The 24,831-nt window shown below is 59.6% G+C and overlaps 1 protein-coding gene across 1 annotated transcript in view; it reads left to right on the top strand.

Annotated features, from left to right (window-relative positions):
* The window catches only part of ZC3H3 (zinc finger CCCH-type containing 3), a 101,308-nt gene that overhangs the window by 27,031 nt on the left and 49,446 nt on the right, over positions 1-24,831 (top strand). Inside the window, exon 6 of the mRNA XM_023228039.3 lies at positions 8,021-8,174. Coding sequence (XP_023083807.1) covers positions 8,021-8,174 — 154 coding nt within the window. The remainder of the gene's footprint in view (positions 1-8,020; positions 8,175-24,831) is intronic.

Below are 24,831 nucleotides of genomic sequence, written 5' to 3'. Positions count from 1 at the left end.
GGTGTTTCCAGCCGTCTTGAGTGACACAGGTGGAGTGCCTGTGCAGGTGGAGGGGGCCGGTGTTTCCAGCTGTCTTGAGTGACACAGGTGGAGCGCCTGTGCAGGGGCCGGTGTTTCCAGCTGTCTTGAGTGACACAGGTGGAGCGCTGGTGCAGGTGGAGGGGGCTGGTGTTTCCAGGCTCCATCCCTTCCAAAGGCACCCGCAAAGGCTCCTTGGCCCAGCACCTGCCTGGCCCAGCTGTGCCGTCTGTGGGCATCGTGGGCTGGTGTCTTCCTCTAGGCCTTGGCCACATTCCCACTGCCCTCAGCTGATGTGGCTGGCATTGTGGGTTCTGTGTGGTGGCCAGGAGGGGCAGAGGTGCCTCCCTTCTCGTGATGGGGATGTTCTGCCTGACCTGGCCAGAATCAGGCAGGAGCCCTACCTGGATCTTTCCCTCCAAACAGTGGAGGAGCCTGGGAGGCCTGTTTGTGGGGAGAGGCTGAGCCTCCCGTGGTGCCCACTTTGATTCCACTTTTCCGCACAACTGCAGGGTCCCCACAGCCTACCAGTGCTGTCTGCGGGAAGCTGATGTCACGCATGACCAGCCGGGTTGTGTGCTCATCAGCACTAATCACTGCAGCCCCTCGCTGCGCCCCAGGGGCCCTGCCGATGACCCGCCTGGCTGGCGTGATGGAGGGCCGAGGCCTTGCAGGCCGGGCAGTGTGTGTGCGCCACAGGCTGGCTCCATCCTGCCCTTCTCGGTGTCTAGGTGAGAAAAGCAGCTGGGAACTGCCCATCTGTGGTTGGGGAAGAGAAGAGCAGAGGCTGGGCTTCTGGATGGGGGAGCGGGGCAGGAGCCTCATGGCAGGCCTGGGCCCCAGGGACTGACCCTCATGTTTCTCAGAACCCAGCAGTAAGGACTGGTGGGTCCAGACAGTGGGTGCAGGGCATGGTAGGCTCCCTGAGCTCCCAGCGTTCACTGAGGGGTGTGTCTACAGGATGGTGGGGGGCACTGGCCGGGCACAGGCCTCGTCCTGCGGGAGCAGACACCCAGGACCACAGCAGTTGCGGCGGCTGGGCCTAGCTGCACATGGGCCAGACAGGGAGGGGACTGAGGAGGGCAGAGAGAAGAGACAGACACAAAACCAGGGAGGCTTTCCTGTCCTGCCTCGGAGAGTGGCCTTGGAGAGTGGCCATGCAGCCCCTAACTTCACCAGGTGTCAGTAGAAATGAGGCTGTTGGTCCTGCAGATGGGTGCCCACAGGTGCACGTCCAGGCGGTGAGCCCAGCTCCAGGGTTGGGCCGCATTTGAGCTACACAGCCTGGCTCAGCACGAAACTCGAGGGCCTGAGGGGAGGCGAGAGCCGGGTACAGGTTTGTGGGGTGAGCAACCTGGCCCCGTCCTGGCTGCTAGGGGCGAGAACCACAGGATCGGGAATGACCATGCACGTGTGCTGACGCCTGTGTGCATGCCCACCGCCGCCGTGTGCATGTCAGTCTCTGCGCGTGTGCTCCTGAGTGCACTTGTGTGTCCGGCAGGATCAGGCTTGCTGTGTGGTGACACCAAGTGGACGCTGGCAGGCAGGCCTTGGGTGGGCCAGTGGCTCCAGGCCAGCTCCACGGTAGACGCTGCAGACACTGGGGAGACAAGGGCCCGAGCCAGGGTGGGGTCTGCAGTGGCAACCCAGGTGGGAATGTGGGGACCCATGGCCTGAGGCTCCTGGGAGAGCAGGCAGTCTCCTGTGGACCTCATGGTGGCACTTGAGGGCCAGAGACCTCCTGTTTGACCTCACTGCCCCCTGCACATGGTGGACCTCGGGGAAGCCGCTCCTGATGGCCCCTGGGGTCTGCCCACCCTTCCTTGGAGGCCAGAACCTATGTCATCCCCAGTGTAGCGCTGGCCTCGCCACCTTCAGGACCTAGCGTGTGGAAGTGCTGGGGGTGAGCACCAGGCTACCAAGGTGGTGACTGTGCGGCTCCAGGGGACAACTCAGACTGGGCCAAACTTCAGAAAGGGCCTGGTGGAGGGACCCTCGGTGGTCAGGCCCTGGCGAGCTTCGCTGGTTTCAGCTGCTCCACAGCCCTTCACCTTGGCTGGGCCACCCTGTCCACCCCCATCAGCCTCAGCAAAGGCTGTAGGAGCTGCCAGGCCCGGGTGCCTTCCAGGAGGTGCCCCGGACTAGGCCTGGGCTGTGCAGGGAAGGGCATCTGTGCTCACGATGGGCAGAGCCTCCTGCCCCAGGAATAGCGAGAACTGTTACCTGAGCTGCCTTCAGCGAGAGACAGTTCTGCGAACGCTACCTCTGATTGGCTGCAGTGGCAGGCGCTGTGCCCCTACCAGGCCCGGGGGTCTGCGCACCACTCAGACATACGTCACGGTCTGAAATGCAAGAGCCCGGGTCTCTCGGGAACGTGGGCCACATGCTCTGTTGGAGTGTTCATGGCTGTTTCTCCAAGAGCGTGATCAGCCGCTGTCAGGGACGCTGCCTGACGGGACTCCGTGAGCCTCCAGCGTGGGGCCTGGTGCTGGGTGTTCAGCAGCCTTGGTGGGGGCAGGATCACCTGCCAGCTGCAGCAGAGGAGATGGGGCCTCTGGGCTCACCTGCCCTGTCGGCTGGTCTGGAACTTGCCTGCCCCATTCCCTGGGGCTCCCCTGCCTTTGCCCCTCAGCAGTCTCCTAGCCAAGTTGGGAGGGATGGGGGTGTGAGGGGCCTTTGAGCTGGACCTGCAGGGGTGGAAGGTGGGGCCTGCGCTTGGCAGGTGCTTCCTGAGGGCGGCGTGGTACCAGAGGCTGTGGAGCCAGCTGAGGCCGCAGGTGTGAGCATGGTGCCAGCCAGGCAGGAGCACAGGGTAGGCCTGACTCCCAGTGCCCCCAGCTCTCCTCCCACACTCCCGCCCTGACTTCCCCACAGTGCCTGGGCACCCCCCGCCCAGGCTGTCCCAGCCTCTTGCAGCCCCTACTCCTCTAGTCCTGGGCCTGTGCCATGCTCTCTGCTCTCTCAGGAACCCCAGGCTCTGCTCATTCCAGGCAGGCTTGGCTCTCCTGGAGGGGCACTTCCCGGGGTTCCCCGCGCCACTGAGCACTCTCTGTTGTAATCACAGCTCTAATTAGGCGATTAATCGTGGGAACTCTGCTCTCTGGGAGACGTTGCCTCATCCCTGGCGCCCTCTTGTGGCTGTGGGGCTGAAGGTGCAACCCCCGAGCTCTGGGTTGGTCAGGCAGTGCCGGAGGGAGAGAGGACGAGGCCTGGCCAGTGAGTGGGGCCAGGAGTGTGACTGGAGCTGTGTCGGGGGGGGGGCCTCGTGAACTCAGGTTTCTGGGAACGGCACAGGGCCTCCTGCCCTCTCTTTAGGCTGTGTCCTGCTTGCTTGTGGGACACTCATGGCCCTACTGGAAGGTGCCATCCCTAGTCTGTGCTGCTGCCCGGCCCCTCCTACCTCGTGCTCAGGGCACCGGGGCCAGAGACCTGGGCTGGCACAGAGTTGGCACCACCTCAAAAACGACAACAGGACTGGAAAGACAGAGAACTAGGTCACAGACACCAGGAGAAGTGGGTTTGCAGGCGTTTAAGCTGCCATTAGTCAGAGAAGGGCATAGGCAGTGTGGAGATGGTGAGGTGCCAGGGCAACTGTTGATAAAAAGCAGATCAGGTAATGTACAGACAAGGTGGAATTGTCAGGAATTAGGGATGGGGGGCCTGACTGGCTGGAATGCCCATGGCCCACAGCCATCCATCACCCTGGGCAGCGCTGCAGCAGCCCCGGGGGCTGCACCTGGACTGGCCCCTTCCCTGCTCGCTCTCCTAGCATGCAGGGTCTGGGCTGCCCCAGGCCTGTTCTGTGGGCCTGGCCCATTCTGGCTGCTCACTGCTGCCACTTCTCTCAGGAATGTGGTGTGGTGCGAGGTGTCTGTTGGGCAAGTCAACATCATCCCTTCGTGGGCCCAACACCGTCCTGTCTGCTGCTGTGGGGGTGGCTATGGCCGATTCCAGCAAATATTATGCCAGTCTTTGGCCTCCTGCTCAACTGTCCCCACTCCCCAGCTGGGATGAAGCCTGCGGAGGCTTGGGGAAGGGGCTTCTAGAACCAGGGTACTTTCTTGGGCCGGCAGCCCGGCAGTGACAGTTTTGCTGTCTTTGCGCTGGGCCGGTCTGCACCAGGGCCCACTCTTGTGCCTGCTGTTTCTGGGGGCCTTGGTGCTCCCATCTCTGTAGCCCCCTGTGCATGAGGCCCAGGGGCTGGTGGATGCTGGCCTGGGGCCAGTCAGAGGCTTTCTGGGTCTCTGCCTCAGTTGATGGGCGAGGCCCTGCCTGATGGCATTGGTCCTGCTCCCATCGGCAGGCTGGGAGCTGGACAGACAGCTGGACAGCTCCCCGGGACACTCACTTTGGCCCTGGTGGGCTGGACAGTGGGATGGTGGAACCGCCTTCTCTCCTGCTTGACAGCCTCAAACAGTTCTTTGCACAGAGTAGTAATTCTAGTTTCATCTTCTTATTCATTAACCAATTGTGAAATTGGCAACTCATTTTCTTCCTAGTTATTTCCCTTTGAAGTTCCATAAAAATCTGAACTCTCCCTCAACTCCTGCTCCGCGTAAAACAGAGAAAGGCTGCAGCCTCCATCTGATCAGATCCGCCGTCTGTGTTGGAATTGTCCGAGGAGAGTGAGCTGGGTGGGCAGGGCCAGGCTCTGCAGGAGCAGCTCATGCTGGGGGTGGGACCAGACTCCTGGACCCCTGATGGCCGGGCCCAGCCTCAGCTGCCGCCCTCCTGACGGTGCATCGTTGGGCCTGTGGTGCTTGGTACACAGGAGTGCTCTTCGGGTGCCTGAGGGCTGCCCCACCTGGCCCCTGGCCCGAGGTGGTGCCGTGTGCAAGAGCTCAAACCCTGCTGATGGATGGGCTCATATCCCATTCACATATGATGCCAGCAGTTTTTTTGTAGTTTGTCTTCCATTGCGGTAGTAAAGTTTTTAATTAGGAAAGCTAATGAGATCGATTAGTCATTAGAAGTGACCTCTTGATGGCGGGCGGAGAGGGCTGTGTGTGCGGGGCTGATAACGCGGGCCAGGGCATTGCCGGCAATAAAGGCGCAAGGGGCTTGACATGCGCCGAGTGTGCCATGGGAATGCGTCACGTGGAGAAAAAAAATTACAGCCCTGGGAGTCTGTAATGAAGGGAATTAAACCAACATCCTATCTAAATAACATGATTATCTACACAAACCCCAGCCAGCCAGGAGGGATGGGGGCCTGTTTCTGCCTGGGTCCTTCTTGGCCACAGAGCAGCGTCCTGCAGCCTCCCAAGCCTTGCCACCTGCCCACGCCATTGCTGCACACCCTGGGGAACAGGGCCGGGGAGGGATGCTTCCTTCCTGCAGCCCTGACTTTCTGGGTCTGTGTGCCCTTGCTCCTGCCAGCCGCTGGGGGCCCAGCTCAGAATTCGTCTGCCACTACCCCTCTGTCCGGCTGTGCCCTGCCCGTCCTGGGTTGTCATGAGCTTGTCCGAGCTGCCCATCTGGGAACGACAGGGTCTGCCCGTGGCCTGCAGGGCCAGGCTGTGGGGGACACGACCCTGCTGTGGGGGTGGGTTGCAGGCTAGAGCTCAGCTTGGGCCCACACCGGCTGCCGCCTTCCCACTGTGAGCCCCTCGAAGTGCCCCCACTCTGCTAGGGCCTGTGGGAGAGGGGTCTATCTAGGTGACATGTGCAGAACGTACCTGCCCAGCCGGAGTAGGTTGTGACAAGAGGTTGGGGCTGCGTTATGACCGTGTGGTTTTCAGGAGGGGAAGTAACACACAGTAAGGCAAAGAAGCCTGACCTGACTGTTGCCAGCACCGCGTGGGCACGTGATCATGGTGCTGCCGCCTGCCAGGCCCTGCCTGCCCCAAGCTGCCCCTCCTGGGCAGAAGTGTCCTAGAGTGCAGAGTCTGGTCCTGTGTGCGGTGGGGGCTGGGACTTCCTAGAGGACTTGGCATGTGCTGGACCTGGGAGGGAGCGCCTGGGAGGGAGGGCGAGCTGTGCTCCCCAAGGTTAGAGGTGGTTTTAGCCAAAGGGATGCTGTGCACTTGGCGACGGGGATAGAACTGGGCCAGGTCTGGGGGCTCCTGCGCTCAGAATTTGGGGAAGGAGGTTGATGAGGGGAACACAAACCCCCAGGGCCTGAGGGTGGCCCAGTGTCCCTCCTGCCTTGCTTGGCCCCGCCTGGCCTCTGAGCAGGACTGCACCTTAGCTTTGTCGCACTGTGGCTCCAAGGGGGCCAGCATTGCCCCAGGCTCTACGTCCCAGAGCAGCAGGCATTGGGCGGCCTGGGAGGCTTGTGGGAAGCCGTGGTGGGAAGCAGGCTGCAGGCTGGCAAGTGGGTCACCCTGGGTACTGTGGGGTTAGGGGTGGGCAGGTGGCAGCCCCGAGCCCTGGCCCCACGGCTGGCGGTGCTCCAGTGGGTGCCCTGACTGCCCAGGTGCCGAGGCTGGCCCCCAGCTTGGCCCAGGTGGGGCAGGAGCAGCTGGGCAGCCCATTGCTCTCCTCAGGCAGAAGCAGGGAGCCTGCAGCAGGGCTGGAAGGTGGGGAGGTCACCACGGGGTAATTGATAACTTAAGGACTTCTTATGTTCTCCAGCGCTTAGTTGAAACAAGCTATTATTGATTTTTTTGCTGGTCTCTCCTTGCTTGTAAGACCTTGAAAATTCAATTGGCAGACTCTCTGATGTGGACTCGGGGGGGCTCTTGGGAAGGCTTTGATGCCGTGTTGGGGCCAAGTGTTCGGAGTTGCTCCCGTGCAGGCTGACAGGTGCCTTGGTAGAGGCTGCAGCTTGGATGGTGCTGGGGAAACGCCGGAGGGAGGGGCTCTTTGCCGACATCTGGACAGGGCAGTGCGGGCAGGAGAGTGAGGGAGCCTGTGGAGAGATGGGCCAGAAGCGAGGCCTCCAGGAGGGACCCTGGCTGCTCAAGATCCATTGTGTTTAGGGCTCTGGAAAAGAATTGGGGAAACGGTAACAGTTACTGGTCCTTTCCAAGGAGCAGGGTGCCTCGAGGGCTATTTGGCTGTGGGGGCCAAGAGGGTGTGTCCTGGGGCTTGGGGGCAGTCAGGGGCCCCTGTGCCCTGACTGGAAGGAGGTGAGGTCCCCCGGGTTGGGCTGGGTGGGGTCCTCCTGTGGGCGACCCTGAGTGGGGTGGAGGGGGTGGGAGCCTCCTGTGGGCGACCCTGAGTGGGGTGGAGGGGGCCGGCTTGGGCTTCAAGGGGAGCTGTTGGGAGGGCGGGCCTGCACCCACTACTGGGTTAGCTTTAATGATCAGGGCAGCCAGAACTGTACACGGCAACCTGGGCAGCCAGAGCTGTACCCGATGCAAGTTAGGCAATTAGATGCAACCCTCAAAGCTGTGGGTAAATTGCCAGCTATCAAGTGGAAGGGAACTCGGACAATAGATTCCTGTAAATTGCATGAAACGTTCAGCAAGAAAAAAGCTATTGTGTCTATCACCCTGCAAAATGTTATGGAAACAGTGATTAAGTACATAAATCCGTCTGGGCATGGAGGTGAGGAGGTGCCGCTTGAGGAGGTGAGTGCTGCAGCAGCCCTCCCGTGTGCAGGGCACAGGCCGGGAGCCTCCCAACCCCCCACCTCTGGCTTGGGTGAGGTGGCCTATCTGCCTGCCTCACTGCCCTGCTGGGAGTCACTCAGCCACCTCAAGTCCGCCTGGTGTGGATACTATCTGGGGCCTCCAAGGCGTCCCCAGCTGCCAGGCCCCTGGCTTCTCCTGGTTTTCCTGTGGGCATTCCATTGCTTCTCCAGATGGCTAGAGGGTGTGAGGGGCTGGTGCCCACCTCTCCTAGAGGCTGCACTGGCTAGCTCCTGAAGCGTCGGCTGCCAGGCACCCTGGGGATCTGTGTGCCACATGGGTTGGGAGTTTTATCCACGGGGCAATGGAGAGTCTTCAGGCTCTGGCGGGGGTGGTGGGCAGAGCTGGCACTGTGGGCAGCCTCTCTGACCCTGCCCTTGCCGACCTTCCCTGACCCATGTCTGTGCCCTGGGTTTTCTCTGCAGCATCCAGCCTGCATGCTGTGCAGACTCCACCCACCAGCAAGGTGATCAAGACCCGCTACCGCATTGTCAAGAAGACGCCGGCCTCGCCTCTCAGCGCCCCGCCCTTCGCCCTGTCTCTGCCCTCCTGGCGGGCCCGGCGGCTCTCACTATCCAGGTAGGAAGGCTTCCTCTGGGCTCCTGCAGGCATGGGGACTGGGCTGTCTGGCCCTGCCCTGAGGGCTGCAGGGTGGAACCCGAGGGCCAGGGGGAGCTGAGCGCATCCCAGAACTGCTTGGCGTTTGGCTCGTTGGCTGGGGACCAGCCTGATTTTTCTGTGTCTTTAGCAATTTCTGCACCAAATATGAGGCCAGCCTGTGAATACCACATACACACGAAGACGGACGGACACACGCGCACACATGCCCTGCTGTTCTCAGCAAGCCTATTAGCTGGTGAGGGCTCTGTGCCATGGAAGCTTCCGCGGCCCGGACGGTCAGGGCCCACGCCATGTGCTGTCTGAGCATCTCTTAGGGAGAAGCTTCTGGTGGGAGAGGCTGGGCCTTCAGCGGCCTGTCTGGAAGCTGTCAATGTATGATTGTCAAGGTGGTGATGTGAGCTCCTCCTTGCCCTGCTGCTGGCTGCCTGCCTGTGGTCTGACCCCCACTCGCACTCTGACCTTGATGCAGGCTGGGAGGGCGGCTCTGTCAGCGGGGATCGGCTTTTGCCTTCTTGGGGCCCCCACACCAGGAGGCTTTGCCACCTGCTCAGTGGAGGTTGCTCAGTCTCTGGGCCTCAGGAGGCCTGGCCCTAGGGGGTTGGCCCCTTCCTTTGCTGTGGTGGTGGTGCCCCATCTCCAGGATCGGGAGAGGGTGATAGCCCTGGCGGGAAGCAGACAGTGGCAGACCCCTCTCTCTGTCTTCTGACCCTCCCTGAGGGAGTCTGCTCCTGGGGGAGTGGCGTGGGCCGGAGATGGTGGGCAGGGCCTCGGGGCGAGCAGCCATAGTCCAGGGAACGGCCACCCGCCATACCGTGGCTGTCTGGCGGTTCCCCGCTGCTGGCCAGAGGTTTCCAGGCCTGAGGCTAACTCCAGGGGATCCACCCCCCAGTATGGGCAGCCCTGTCTAGCTCTGGGGCCCTGTGGCAGGTCAGCCAGCTGGCGAGCCCACCAGGCGGTGTCCTGCTGCCTCCCATATCACCCGGCCACACTCAGCTTGGCCCTGCTGCTGACTTTTCTGGAGGCAATAGCTGGAGTATATTTTAAATTAATTTTACTGCACTTTTTGTAATATTTTTGTTTTAAATAGATTTATAAGCATCTCGGGGGCTATTTCTACAAATTTATGAAGATAATTTTTATTCTCTCGATAAGGTTAAATTTACACCTGCTATTTCCATATTAATTCACATTGCTAAGTGGATCTAATTTTCTTCCGTTCTTCTATCTGGTGAGCATGGCCTTTCCTAATGCAATTTCCCCCACACTAAATCACTGTGATCGGGAGTCATGATCGAGCTAAATTAACTTAAATTAATTTACTTAATAAGAGCCCCAGATCATCGGGAATGAGGTTCAAATTTATGGATTCTCCACTCCTGCTCCCCGTCCTGTGGCCGTCGTCAGCCCGACGTCGAGGGTCCGTCTCTCCCGGGGGTGCGGCTGGGGGCTGAGTGATGATTGTCCTCAGGGTGGACCCAGCAGGGCCTCTCCTTCGGGATTCTGAAGGCTGAGAAGGCCTCCGGTTTGGGTCCAGCTGGTCTGAGTCCTGTAGCTGGGCCTGCTCAGGAGGTCCTGACGGTGTTGTTGCACAGAAACGGGTGTCGGGGCCCTGGGGCTGAGGAGGCCGGGAGGAGGAGGAGGTGACAGCTGGCCCAGCACCCAGGGCCTCCTGTCGGTGCCGTGTAGCTGAGAGCCGCGGGTCAGCTGAGAGGCTCCCTCCAAGCTCCCTGTTCTTCCAAAGCGAAGCCTGGCCAGCTCCCCTGCAGGGAGCGGCCGTTACTCTCTGAGTGCCCTGGTGTAGGGGCTGGACCACAGGCATGGGTGGGTAGGAGGTGGAGTAGACCCCGCCTTTGATGGATCAAGACCCCCAGCACCAGGAGCCTGAATTCAGCCCACCCCTGGAGGCCCTGGCTGTGGTTGGTGGCCCTGGGCTCCAGGCCTCAGTGTCTTCTCTATGTGTGAAGGCCAGGCTGAGCCCACCCTAGGATGCACATGTGGCTAAGGAGGTGTGTGAGGGGCCCTCCCCGCTTTCCTGACCGCCTCAGCCCAGTCCTGTTCCACCCCTTGCCAGGCGTCTGGGACCCTTTGGGGCCTGAGCCCTGGGCTTGTGGATGTGGGGGTGCGGTGGGGAGGGTGTTGAGCTGAGGGGCACGACTCTTAGGAAACCTTGGGAAGAATGGCCACCAGCGGGCTGGGCCCTCCTTGCCCGGGGTCACCTGCGTCCTAGCATGGCTGCCTGGCCTGCTGTGGGCTGTACACATGCCTGGGCTCTGGGTTGTTGAGGCAGAAAGGGCCTGTCTGGGCCAGCGGCTGGTCTGGCCTGGCCCATGCGCCATCTCCCATGCTCCATCCGAGCCAGGGCTGCCTGCATGTGACTGAGCCCTCAGCCCTCCCTGGGCAGGCCCAGGCCACCATAGACTAAGGGCTGCCGTGGAGAGGAAGAAGGCAGGCTGTCCTGCCATTTGGCTGGCTGGAGCCTGAGACCAGGGCTCTCCTTGGGCCCCAGCTCCCTCACCCATCCCTGGAGGGGCTGGCGGGCAGGCCCCAGCAGTCCTGGAAGCCACGGTGGTCACAGTTGGCAGGGGCTGGTGGACACGCGGGAGGGGAGGGAGGCAGGGTGGCTAGCTGCGGAGGGATAGCGCTGGTGTGGTGGTGTGGGATGCTCCCGGCCGACCCCTCACTGTGATTGGAGATCTGGTCGCCCTGAGAGGAAGTCATGTGTATACTTGAGGCCTCTTCCCCTCAGCGCCTCGGCATCTTTCTCTGTTGTTGAAGCGGACCGGCGAGTTCCGAGCATGGAGCCGGGGCTGCTCTCCATGAAGCCCCCAGCTCCTGGGAGATGGACGAGGCCAACAGCGCGCGCTGCTCTGGGAGGAGAGGGAACCGCTGGCAGAGACCCTGCAAAGGGACAGCAGTGGGGAGCACAGCGAGGCCCAGGGGGCTCTGAGTGTCGAGGGAAGGCCCTGGGATGTGTGTGAAGGCCAGGCTGACCCCGCCCCAGGATGCACACAAAGATCCCAGGACTGCTGCTGGGAGTGGCTGAGCATCCTGGGCAGGGTGTGGTTGGGGGCAGCACAGTGCAGTGCGAACCTGACATCCTGTCCCTGCCTGCGTGTGCCATGGGAAATGGTAGGGTCTCTAGGCCCTGTCCTGAGCTGGAACCCCAAAGACGGAGGAGGGGGCAGGACCTCTGCCACCCCTGTCCTGAGAGGAATGGGACTGGGCCCTGCCCAAGGTGGGGACAAGAAGCAGTAACACAGGCTTCCACAGTGAAGCTTGCACAGCTCTGCTGCTGACAACAGCCCTCACCTTGTCCTGTCTCTGTCCCTGTCTCTGGGACCTCACCTCCCCTCTTTTCCCCTCCCCGCAGCTGTGATGCTCATGGTGGGGACTGCACTGCCCTGAGGAGGCAACAGAGGGGGCCCCTCTTCTGGCCATGAGCCCCCAGGACCACTCTGCAGCTCCTCTCAGCTTTCGGTTGGAGAGCCCCAGGCCCTGAGCTACTGGCCCTAGCCCTGCCCTGGGCAGTGGGGAGGGCTCCGTGTGATTAGGCCTGTTCACTCCTCTGGGAAGCTCTAGAAACTCCCCTTCCCTGCAGCCTGAGGGAGGGAGGGTGGGCAAGTGGGTGCCTGGCCTGAGCCTAGGCCTCTGCCCTGTCCCAGGGGGTGATTTGGCACACGCGACTTCTCTCTCCCTCTCCTAATTTAAGTAGAAAGTTACTGTCGGCCTGGTGGACAGCAGGGGCCCCTGATGGGCCCATGTGGACAGTATCGGGGCCCCCTGATGGCTGGGTTTGTAATAGGGGCCGGGGCCTTCCTGTCAGTGGCTTTCTCTGGGCCTGGACATGGAGGAGGCCGTGGGGAGATGGCTGGGTGCTGTGGAGGTGGTGGTAGTGGGGAGATGGCTGGGTGCTGTGGAGGTGGTAGTGGGGAGATGGCTGGGTGCTGGAGGAGGAGGCCGTGGGGAGATGGCTGGGTGCTGTGGAGGTGGTAGTGGGGAGATGGCTGGGTGCTGTGGAGGTGGTGGTGGAGAGCCGGCTGGGTGCTGGAGGAGGTGGTGGGGAGATGGCTGGGTGCTGTGGAGGTGGTGGTGGAGAGCCGGCTGGGTGCTGGAGGAGGTGGTGGGGAGATGGCTGGGTGCTGTGGAGGTGGTGGTGGAGAGCCGGCTGGGTGCTGGAGAAGGTAGTGGTGGGGAGATGGCTGGGTGCTGGAGGAGGTGGTGGCGAGATGGCTGGGTGCTGGCTGGTGGCCTCCGGTTTGTGACCGGCCGGTGCTCGTCGTCAGACAGAAGGCAGAGGCTGCTGGGCAGCAACTCCTGGGGCTTCTGCGTGCTGCCAGCCAGGTCTCTGAGGATGGACACACCATTGAGGCATGCTCCAGACATCATGCGTAGAGACTGGGGCGGGGCAGAGGGTAGGAGGAGAAAAGGAGCAGTGCCTGTGTGCCACGGGCAGGACAGGACTCCTGCCTCAAGGGGTGGCATCCATGGTGCCACCTCTGCTCCCGTCAGAGGCTGCATTGCCCTTGCCTCCAGATGCCCGGCCATGTGGCTGCTTGGGGCGGGGCAACAGCTGACAGGGTCATGCTGGTGGTGTGCCGGCCATGTGCCATCTCTCCCCAGAAGCTGAGGCATGGGACTGGGCTGTTTTGCAGAGTGTGGTGCCCGTCACATCTGTCCAATACACAGGAAGGGGCTGTTGCTCTGGCCCGGGGACGCTGGGAGCTTACTGTACTGCTGCTTTACGTGCACCTTGGCCCTGCCACAGTGGTCCCTGAGAGCTGGCCCTGGCCAGCCCTTCCCCGGGCCCCAGGACTGCTGCCTTGAAGTGAAGCCTGTCCTGGGGGTGCCAGGCCTGGAGCCAGCCCAGAAGCTCAGAGGGCCTGGGATGCAGGGGTGCGAGGCAGAAGGTCAGTGAAGGGTTTTGGAGGAGCCACCCTGAAGCCTCAGGCTCTGCTGAGGGGATTTAATTTTTTTGTTCTGAGATTTGTGGATTTGCTGGTGCCCTCACCAGCTCCAGCAAGTTCATTAATCTGAACTGAAGCTGAAATGTGACTTATATCCCTAACTGCCTGTCACCTTTTTTCTCTTTCCAAATTCATTTGACATGAAAGTGCGAAATAAACAGAAGCCGCTGCGCTTAAGCAGATGAATCGGAGGCTTTTCCAATCCTGACTACAAATGGTCCTGTCATGGGGCTGCCTCTCGCTGGGCTGCCTTATTTTATTTTATTTTATTTTGTGTCTGTGCGGTAAATCTTAAGTAATCTGTGCAGTTTTGACGAGGGTTAGGCCAGGATTTTGAAGGGCCCTGAAACGCTTCTCCAAAGTGACGCCTCATTAAAGAGGAATTCAGCCCGGGGAAGGGAGGGGTCCCCACCACGATGCTGCACTCCCCGTGCGTGTCTCCTTAATGAGCAGGTGTGCCTGCACAGCCTCCTGGGACACCAGCCGCCCTGCCCCGCCTCTTGCCAGTCTTCTGGTTTGGGCACTATCTTTGTCGGCCAGGGCCGTGTCACACAGTAGCACAGACTGGGGCTTCAGCAGACACTGACTTCTCACAGTCCTGGGTCGAACGTTCGAGACCAGGGTGCTGGGCAGACTTGGTGTCTGGTGAGGGACTTCCTCCGGGTGTACAGACAGCTGTCTTCCCACGCATCCTCACATGGCCCAGAGAGACGCAGGGAGAGCGTGGTGAGGGTGTGCGCAGCCCGGGGTCTCTCATGAGGATGCTTGTCCCATCACGAGGGTCCCACCTCAGAACCGTTTCACCTCATCACCTCTGAAGGCGCTGCGTCCTCACACCATCCCGCTGGGGCCAGGGCTTCAGCATCGGGTTTTGAGGGACACAAGCATTCAGTCCACAGCAGTGTTCTCGCCATCTTCTGATGTGCCCTGCAGGGTGTGCCAGTCAGAGGAACTTGGGATGAATCCTTCTATAAAACCAGTGCCCTGTGGCCAGGCATGGTGGCTCACACCCATAATCCCAGCACTTTGGGAGGCCGAGGCAGGTGGACCACTTGAGCCCTGGAGTTCAAGACCAGCTCGGGCAACATGGTGAGACCCCATCTCTACAAAAAGTACTAAAGTTAGCTGGGCGTGATGGCTTGTGCCTGTTGGTTCAACTACGTGGGAGGCTGAGGAGGCAGGAGGATCCCTTGAACCTAGGAGGTTGAGGCTGCAGTGAGTCATGATCATGCCGCTGTACTCCATTCTGGGCGACAGAGCAAGACCCTGTCTCAAAAACAAAAACAAAAAACCCCAGCACTCCATCATGGCCCAACTCTGGAAACCCTGGTGTTGAACGTCTCCTCCAAAGCTATGTTGACATCTAACAGACATGGCCAGGTGCAGTGGCTCACCCCTATAATCCCATCACTTTGGGAGGCCGAGGTAGACAGATCACTTGAGATCAGGAGCTCAAGACCAGCCTGGCCAACATGGTGAAACTCCGTCTCTACTAAAAATACAAAAAAATTAGCTCTTGGGCTTCCCTCACAGCCAGGAGCCTCTGTGGGGTCCTTTGGCGTTTGCAACCCTGGGCTTGGCAGTGGTCCTGGCCTGCAAAGGGCCAGGAAATGTGGCTTGTGTGGTTTCGGCAGCTCTCAGCCCCTTCTTGGGGGAGACTCACATTGGTGGCTTGTGTTTGAGCCATGGCTCTGCCTCTGCCCCGCCCTGTACCCCTCTGCCCCCGGTTCCCATCCCCCTTAGGCTGCTTGGTCCACACAGCAGTGTGGGGGCCAGTAGGGCCAAGGTAGTGAGTGGGCAGAACACGGGGTGACCCCCTCCAGCCGGGGAGGACAGGGCTGCGTGGGGCAGGAGGCTCGTTGGGAGCACTGCTGCCTACCCTGTATGTCCTAGCCCAGCTCTGGGGGCGGCCTGGAGCCACTACAGCCTCCACGGCCTTTCCTCACCTCCGTGGCAGGACAGCAGGCTGGCGAGGCAAGATGACTGGTGAGCGGGCCACACTCAGAGGCTGTGGGCTCGGGTCAGGGGGTCTGGGTGCAGGTGACCCTAAGTTCCGGGGTCTCCTGATTCCCCCCGAGCCAGGAGGGCAGGAAGGCTCTAGCCCTGCAGGTTCTGAGAGAGCCCAGCCTGACAAGGCTTCACACAGAGGGGTGGTGGTTTGGGTTGTGGTTTTTAACTGGGTAGGAGCCTTGAGTCTGTTGGGTTTTGTGGGTGCTGTCACTCAGGCCAAGGTCTGGCTTCTTGACCTTCTTTCCAGGGTCCCCCAGGCGGGTGGCTGCAGCAGGCTGCATGACACAGCCCCTGCCTCGGTCCCCGGTGCGCGGCCCAGGCGGTTCCTGCCTTTCTCTGCCTTTCTCCTTGGCTCCTTCACTCGCATTTGCTCACCTGGTGTGTTGAGGGCCTGCCGTGTGTCTGGCCCTGCCTGCACGGAAGCTGTGTCACCATGGGGACTTAGGGACAGGCTTTTTGGGGCCTCTTTGTAGCTGTGGTGCGTGCCAGGCAGAGAGGGGACTCTCTTGGGGAAGGAAGCAGCTGGCACAGCACTGGGGAGCCCCAGAAAGCCCTGTGGGAGGCACAGCGTGTTCAAGTGCAGAGACTTGGCCAGGCCTTGAGCTGCTGGCAGCCCAGGTAACACACGTGAGACCCGGAGACCACGGAGGGGACCCGGACTTGGCCGTACCAGACAGCCATGTAGCGATGGCCGTGGTTCAGCTTCTGTGTGGGGCTGCTGGTCAGCAGGTGTGAAATCTGTGTCCAGGCTTGCCCTGGCCCCTGGCTACCCAGGGCCCTCCTGACCACAGCATTGCGTCTGTGCTCCGCCTTCCCCAGGACTCCACTAAGACCTCGGCCTATAGATGGCTGCAGTCAGCACCAAAGACCGCAGCTGCCAGGATGGGGCAGGGGCAGGCGGTGCTGCTCCTGGGCTGTTGCCTGTCAGAGGCGGGACTGCTCTGTAGCTCATGGCCCATGTGGACACCAGGATGCCCTCCTGGCTTTATGGTTACACCTTCGGGGGCAGCTTCCTCCTGCTGCCCACCCAGCTGCAGGCATGAGGTGGCCGTGACTGGTAGCGGGGTTGGGGGGGATTAGGAAGGCGGTGCTGCTTGATGGACAGGTGGGTGCAGAAGCCTTGGGACTGGCCTGGATGCTGAGTCTCCCTGTCCTGGCTGTTCTGGGAACCCCTGGGAGGGAGGAGAGTAGCTGTGTGGCTCTTGGGCTCTCTCCTCTTTCCTCTCCTAATTAGCTTCTTGCATTTAATTTTTTGGGGTAACTTTTTATTTTGATATACTTTTACACTTACGGAAGTTGCAAAAATACCACCCAGGACTCCCTTACCGAAACTCACCAGTCGTTTATATGATATTTCATCGCATTTGCAGTATTGCTTTCTCTTCCTTTGTAGACGAGCTTTTGCACAGAAGCGGGAGCCTTGGTGCCCCTGGAGCCTGGTGCTTTGGGATGTCTCTGTGACCACGTGCAATTCTCCAGTGCAGGAAGGGCTGGGAGTCTGGACAAGAGAGGCCAGCTGTTTTGTGACCCTTCCACTGGGCTTATCTGATGTCTTTTTGTGATAAGATGCAGATTTACCATTTTGGCGGGAAAGCCATGGCAGCACTGGTGTGGCCTCAGGCTGCCTGGCGCAGTGGTGTTGGCCTGACCACTGGGTTTATGTCATCCGGCAGTTTCTCTGCGGAGCAGGTTACTTTGGGCGATCGTTGGGGAGAAGCGTGAGGACTGAGGGAGCATCCTGTTTCTTACTGGACTTCTGTCCACTCATTCAAGACGTTGGGCTCACTTTCCCACCTCTCCTTCCATCCTGTGAGCGGTGGCTTTCCCTCCCCTTGGCCCTGCATCATTGTTGATTGGCTTTAGCGGTGTGGACTCAGGAGTCCTACTCCACTTGATGGGCTGTGATCTGCTCTGTGATTTTCCTCCCCTTGATGGACTGTGATCTGTTTTGTGTGATTTTGGTTCTCACCTGGTCCCAGCCTTGGCTGGTGGAAGCCGCTTGAGGCTGGCCTGTGTCCCTTTGATGTGTCCTCTCATTCCTGGGCACGTCCTCACGTTCTGCACGGCAGGTGCTCCAGGCTCACCCTGGAGTCAGCTGTTTCTCTGCAGAACCCCGGCTCCTTGGGGTGCAGTGGCTCTCAGCCCGCCTTGGCCAAGAATCGCACAGCCACAGGTGTCGGTGGTGCTAAGGTCCTGGCCTGGGGGCACACGCTGCTGCCCTCTTGAGTCAGAACAAGGGCATTGAGTGTCTGCTGCCACTCCCGTGCACACCCTCACGCTGACAGCATGAGTTCCACTCCACCTCTGCTGGTTCACTCAGCCTTCCCTCATTCCGTGTTCCTGACTCTTCTCCAGCCAGGAGACAGCTGCCGCATCACTCTCTCAGTCTGTCTGCTCATTTGCTCAGGCCTAGCACACAAGTTCCAGTACTATTAACAGATACCACAGAGCAAAGCAGGGCTACTAACTAGGGGTCCACATTTGTTCACAGTTCTTTTCTAGGTAGAATTTACATACAGTGGGAGGTATAAATCTAACAGTCTATGCGTTCTAACAAATGAGTCACCAGGTGCATTACAGGCTTGCACCTGTGATCACAGCACTTTGGGAGGCTGAGACAGGAGGATAGCTGAGCCTGCAAGTTCAAGACCAGCTTGGGCGACGTAGTGAGATGTCTGTTTCTACAGTTGAAAAAATAAAAAAAAGAAAGAAAAGAAAAATTAGCCAGGCATGGTGGCATGCATCTGTACCCCAGCTACTCAGGGGGCTGAGTCAGGAGGATCGCTTGAGCCCAGGAGGTCGAGGTTACAGTGAGCCATGATTGACATTGCACTCCAGCGTAGGTGAAAAAGTGAGACTCTGTCTCAGAAACAACAACAGAAACCCCAAAACGCATGCACCTGTGCAGCACATCCCTCGTTGAGATAAAGAACATCACCCTTGCTCTTCTCTGTCCTCTTCCCAGTAGAGGCCTCCACCCCCAGAGGTAGCCCCAGCTCTGATCCTCTCACTGTGGATTAACTGCCTGCTCTGGAGCTTCTGTAAATGGAGTCAGATGTTCCTGCATTGCTTCCAGCTTGGCTCACTCGCTTGGCACCTGATTCAGGCTCGTGTCATTGCTGGCTTCACAGTGCCCTTCCCATCTTTGCCAGGGAGCCTTCCTTTCTTGTTCCACACTTTATTAATTTTACTTGAGTCACTTGCAGTTTGGGGTGATTGTGAATAAAGCCTGCTGAGTCCTTGTGCAGCTCCTTCTGTGCACCTGTGTTTCCGTGACTGTTGCACGTGGGATCGCTGGGACGTAAGACATGTGCTGACTTGATGTGAAGTCACAAAACCGCCTTCCAGCATGCCGTGACCCCTTCTGTTCCCCTCAGACGTGGTGTTGTCGGCTTTTTAATCTGCATTCTCCCGTGTGTGGCCTCTCACTGTGGTTTTAATTGGCATTTCCCTGATGTCCAGTGATGTTGAGTACTTACTCGGGCTAACGTAAGGTCGTTGGTTGTCCTCCTGTCTGAAAGATCTGCTCAGGCCGTTTGCCTGTTTGTGACCCATACTCTGGCTCCTCATTCTTGACTGCAGGAGGCCCCCTTCCCCACCTTGCTGAGCCAGCCTCGCCCCGTGGAATGAGGCCTTTGTTCCTGCCCAGGGTCTCAGGGTGAGTGCGGGGGCTCCTAGCCCCCTGGGGGCCGTGTTCCTGTGCTCCCATCCCCTTGTGTGTCTGCCTGCAGCACCCCCATCCCCCGACCTGCCGCTTCCCTCCTGTCCCGGCTGGCCCTCACTCTGGGCTGTGCCAGCGCTGCTGTGCTTGGAAGCCCTGACCTTCCCAGGCCTTGTGTGAGCCTGTTTGCAGGGGCGGTCACAGGCTCCTCCACTGTGGGGTGGGGTCCTGTGCTCACCCCTCAGGGGGTCATCTGCTGGAGCCCCGTTCTCCGTTCTCCACACTGGCAGGCGTTTGTGCTTTTCCCACCCAGAGCCTGGGGCCTGGTCAGAGGGGGGGCTGGCGGGCTGCCACCGCTCCCGTTGCCTGAGCTTCTCATTCACGCTCTCAGATGCTCTGGAATTTGAGAAAACTGGTAAAGAAATCAAAGCAGGAAGTTTGGCCTGGGGGTGGCAGGGAGTCTCTGCTGGAGCTGGAGGGTCCAGGGTGTTCTGGGCCTCTGTGTGGGATGTGGGTGGACACCAGGCATGGTCAGCCTGTGGGGTCTTGGGGCCCATCCTGGCCCTGGGGAGGCCTGTGGGGACGGCCCCCAGAGCTCCCCTTCCCTTCCCCTCCCCAGGCTTTCCCACGTGCTGCTGAGGCAGGACTCCGGCAGGTTTTTTAGAATTTTATTTTATGGGAACAGGCGGTTACAGCTCCCCAAGTGCTGTAAAAGTTAATGTGATGGCCTCCCTGTGCCTGTGCTCATTTTTATAATTTTTTATTTTATGAAACAGGACAGGGAGCTTAGTGACTTATTACTATTCATTTCGTTTCAATGCAGTAAATATTGATTCAGTTGGGGGTTTTCAATTTAAACCACTCGGCGATTATATAAAATATTACTGGCCTCTGAAATTATGCTTACCGATCCCTTCGGCTGCTCATTAAGGGAGGAGTGCAATTTTTAGATCCCTTTTGCCTTCATCATTCTAATAAATGGGCTGAGATACGGTTTTGCACGGAAGGTGCCACAGAAGCTGCTAGCAGGGGCTTGACAGCATGGATGCAACTCTTAATTTGGAAGTCGTCTTGAAGTGTGCTGTGGTTATTTATTTATTTCTCTGTTTGTTTGAGGCAGGCAGGCCTTTCGGCTTTGTGAGTGGAGTCCTCGGCAGTGCCTGTGGCAGCAGGGCTGAGCTGGCATTCCCCCGAGCCTGCATACCTGCCACCTTCTCCAGGTGTGGCTGAGGGCCAGACCCCTCTTGCAGCCTCGGCCTTGGTGGTTTGGGGCAGGGAAGAGGGAGGAGAGCCAGTCTTGCCAGGGCCTGAGCTAGCCTGCATCCACACCGAGGCGGAGATGTCCCTGAGGGACACCTCTGATCCTCTGGGACTTTCCGGACAAAGGGAGAGGGACCTTTTCCTGGAGATCTTAGACCCCAGGCAGGGCAGATCTGGGCCAGGACACAGGACCCTGAGGAGGGAGCCCCTGGGCCAGGACACAGGACCCTGAGGAGGGAGTCCCTGGGCCAGGGCACAGGACCCTGAGGAGGGAGCCCCTGGAACGGGGGTGCCTTCTTCCTTTGCTGTTCTGACCAGCAGGAAGTGCGTGCGGTCAGGTGCCCACACAGGTGTAGGTGCAAGGTAAGGCCCTCCCCAGGCCCCTCTGGCATCAGTCCCTTGGGAGCTGAGCATCAAGCCAGCAGTGGCTCTGGGTCCAGGTCTGTTTGCTGGCTCCGTTCCTGTCCCCACAGGTGGACAGCTCTTTGCAGGGAGCTCAGGATGGTCCTGTGGTCAGTGCTGCAGAGGGTCAGGGCCAGTGTGTCCTGGACTGAGGGTCCAGATGGTGGGGGATAAGGCGGGCTGGGGCGCTGGGAATGGCCCGGTGCTGAGGCTCCGGTGGGAGGAGGGAGGTGGCCGCCACCGGATCCCCCTCACTGGGCCAGTCTGTGGTGTGTGTCCCCTGACTGTGGTGTTTTCAGTGGGTGGCTGGTGAGGAGGGGGCGCCTGGAGGCCACCAAGGCCAGCACACTCCTCCCCCACCCCAGGCTCTGCCACCTGACCTGGGCCTGCTCGTCCCTGCATCTCTGTGCCTCTTAGGCCTCCACCCTCTGGTCCCATGCATGTCTGTCTTTTCCTTATTGTTTCTCCTCTCCATCCCCTGTCTGCACGCATGTGTCCGGCTCTCTGTAGTGTGCCCTCTTTCTGCTTTCACTCCTTCTCTGCCCTCGTCCCCTGGGGTACAAGCCATGCTCAGGTGCTGCACCTGGTGCACCAGGTGGAGGCAACGCCCCATGGGGTAGGCTGTGAGAAACAGGGTGGCTGAGGGCTTCCCAGCAAAGTGGGAGGCCAAGAGGAGTAGGTGCTGTGAGTGAAGTCCAAGCCAGGCCCAGGGTCGAGGGTGTCCTGTGCCCACAGGACTGAGGGAGTCACGCCCTGTTCTGCTCCTTCTCTAGGGCCCACCCTGCACCTGGCCCCACAGCCCTGCACGGCCTCTGCCTCCGCTTAGTCCACCCCATCCCTGCTGTGAGAGCATGGCCTGCTGGGCAATGGCGGCAGAGGGACCCGTGAGTCCAGGACAAGGGGGTCCTCTCTGTGCCACTGTGACCAATGCATGGCTCCAGGCTGGGCTGGCCTGAGGAGCTGGTGATGGGGCATGTGCCCCGAGCCATGTGTGGCACGCTGCGTCTCCAGCCGTGGGGCTCAAGGTGCTGCTTTGCCCTTTCGGGCTGGCTCCTGTTGCGGTCATGCGGGAGTGAGCCTCGCCCAGCCGTTGTGGGCAAACCCTTGGGACAGGATGCAGGAGCTCCCTGGTGAGATGCTGCTGCCACCTCGGCAGAACTGCAGGCCACAGCATGGTTCCCTGTGGGCCAGCAGTGGCATCGAAGGGACAGGCTGCAGGGAGTGTCTGGTGACAAATCCGGAGGGAGCATCCCTTCAGTTTACACAAGGACCTTCTGGGAGGGAGCTCAAGGGCCCCCGGGGTTTCCTGTGGGATCCGTGGAATTCCCCTCAGCCTGTGGAGGGCAGAGCCCCCCGTGCCTGGGCCCTCCTGCCCCGTGTGCCCAGCCATGGACATGTGTGTCTCTACCAGTTGGTGCCTGGGCTCCCTGGAGGGAGGGGCAAGCATGGGCATTCCTGGAAACTGAAAAACCACCCTGACAGGAAGAAATAAAATGTCCTTGTCACCCAGCGCTACCTGGGTGCCTTACATAGTTAAACGGCTTTTTTTTTTTTTTTTTTTTTGAGACAGAGTCTCGCTTTGTCGCCCAGGCTGGAGTGCAGTGGCGCGATCTTGGCTCACTGCAAATTCTGCCTCCTGGGTTCACGCCATTCTCCTGCCTCAGCCTCCGAGTAGCTTGGACTACAGGCGCCCGCCACCACGCCAGGCTAATTTTTTGTACTTTTTAGTAGAGACGGGGTTTCACCGTGTTAGCCAGGATGGTCTCAATCTCCTGACCTCATGATCCGCCCGCCTCGGCCTCCCAAAGTGCTGGGATTACAGGCGTGAGCCACCGCGCCTGGCCTAAACGCCATTTTGAATACCACTTTACCTTGTTTTTAGAGGTGGTCGTAAAGTATTTACATAGTCAATGTTTGTTCGTTAGTTTGTTTGTTTGTTTATTTATTTTGAGACGGACTCTTGCCCAGGCTGGAGTGCAATGGCGCGATTCTCGGCTCACCACAGGCTCTGCCTCCTGTGCTCAAGCAGTTCTCCCGCCTCAGCCTCCGGAGTAGCTGGGATTACAGGTGCTCACCACCGGACTCACAGCTAATTTTTGAATTTTTAGTAGAGACAGGGTTTCACCATGTTGGCCAGGCTGGTTTCAAACTCCTGACCTCAAGTGATCCGCCAGCCTTGGCCTCCCAAAGTGCTGGGATTACAGGCATGAGCCACTGCACTCAGCCATCAGTATCTTATTTAATTCCTCCAATATATCAATCCTCCAGTCATATCTCACCCCAAACATGATTAACCTCTCAGGGCTGGGCTGAGTATCTGGCAGATGGACAGGGGTGGCGCGGTGCACTTAGGACCTGGGGACCCTTCCAGAACAGGTGCTGTGGTAGCTGTGGCATCTGCCTACCTGGTCCCAGGGCCCCACTGGGGAGGAGGGTGGCAGCAGGTTCCCTGGACTGGGCCTGGGTGGCCACTGCAGTTGGCATATGGACAGTGCCTGACAGAGGACTGAGGCCCCCACAGGGGACAGGAGTGCTCAGGAGAGCTGGGCCTGTTGGGGGTGGGAGTCCTTAGCCTGGCTGCCCCCAACCCTGGCCTCCCTACCTCCTTTCTATTGTATTGCTATGTGGGCCCTCAGAGATGGGACTGTGGGTGAGACTCCCGCAGGGTCCAGGCCCCGGGGGGCCTTCCAGCTGCTGAGCACCACACAGCCCACCTACCTGCTGGGGAGGCTCCCACCTTCCTCATGGCCCCGTTCCCCCACCTCCTCCAAGGTCCCCAGCACCTGCTAGGGCCCTGTGTGTCAGGTGCCTGCTGGGCGTGGCTTAGGAGCCACGGGTGTCTAAGGGTGTTTCCCCGGAACCGTGTGCCGTGTGGCCTGGAGTGTGGGTTGGGGCTGCAGTTCCAGAGACCCGTGGCTCAGGGACAGGCCCTGGGACCACGGCGGGTAGGATGCACCCAGCACTTTCCTGACTTTCCTGCAAGTCAGCAAGCGTCCCGCTGCCCCGCCCACTCCCCAGAGTCAGGCACGGTTTAATTTGCGGTTGGATGTCTGCTAAGATTGCGTCCACTTTCCAAGTCAGCACTTAATTGGCAAGGCGCTTGATTTAACAGCGTGGGAGCCTCCACCGGAAAAATGGCTTGAATAAATCACCGCCTGACGCCAGAAAATAGATATAATCTCAGCATTAACTACATTAATAGTAGCAGGAGCCGAATTAAGAAAGCCATAAAGCATTGGCGGGTGGACATAAATTATGGCCCAGCTCAGTACCCTCAGTGCTCTGGCTTGCGCGGGGCGGTCCTGGGGCGGGACAGGGGCGAGGCGCCCCCGCGCCTGCGGAGGCTGCTTCCCGCCGGCCCCTCCCCTGGCCGGGGCGGTGGGCGGGGCTCCGTGGCCCAGCCGCGGTGGGAGGGCGCATCCCCCCAAAGGTTGGCTGAGGAGCCCCAGCTCCCTCCTTTCCATTGGCTGCGCGTTCTCCAGGACTCCACCACCCCACCCTAACCAGCTTCTTGGAGCCAGGCCCTGGCTGAGCTCTTCCCACCTAGGGTGTCCCCTGCCCAGTGGGTACCAGCAGTCACGGGGGAGTGGCAGAGCAAGGAGACGATTCAGTTAGGGCACAGGTACCAGATCCAGCTCCAACCTTTCCCTGGTGTCTGCAGCCTAGAAGGCTCCCTGCAGGCAGTGACATTTGACTTGCCAGGTAGTCACAAGCTGGTCCCCACCCAGGCCCCACCTCGCTCCTCTCATTGCTGGTCTTAAGCCCTCCCCAGAGAAGCACCTTCATCCAGATGAACAGTCCTGGGGGTCAGCGCTGCCACCGGCTTGGGGGACAAAGGGTGTATGGACCACTGGCCCTTCTGGGCCTCGTCAGCGTCAGCAGCCATGGGCAGAAACGTGGACAGCAGGGCAGACGAGGGTGCCATCCAGGCTTAACTTTAATTCTTGGTCAAGTTCAACATGGTTTGTGTTCCCTTGTTCACTTGTCTCCAGCTGGCTTGTTTCTTATGGATTCATGGAACTCCGAGTGTTCAGGAGGGTCACCTTTGTCATTTTCCTCTTTGAATTTCATGAGGATATTTGCAGAAGTTTTTACTTTTCTGTGCACTTAAATCTGTCAGTCTCTTGAGATTTCATGTGTTGATGTGCTTACAACAGCCTTTCCTAAGATGGCATGAGTTCTGGAAGCTTCCCTCCGGCCTTTCCCACTCATGTCTACCCCACGAGCACCTGCTCTTCTGCTCGCTGCCTACCTCAATTGGCTTTGCCTGCTCTGAGCTTCATGGCGATGGGGTCGTGGAGCAGGTACTGTTCTGTGT

Source organism: Piliocolobus tephrosceles, chromosome 7 (genome assembly GCF_002776525.5).
Source record: "Piliocolobus tephrosceles isolate RC106 chromosome 7, ASM277652v3, whole genome shotgun sequence".
Taxonomy (NCBI): Eukaryota; Metazoa; Chordata; class Mammalia; order Primates; family Cercopithecidae; genus Piliocolobus; species Piliocolobus tephrosceles.
The sequence above is the reverse complement of the archived record's forward strand: the minus strand, read 5'-3'. Positions and strand labels throughout refer to the sequence as shown.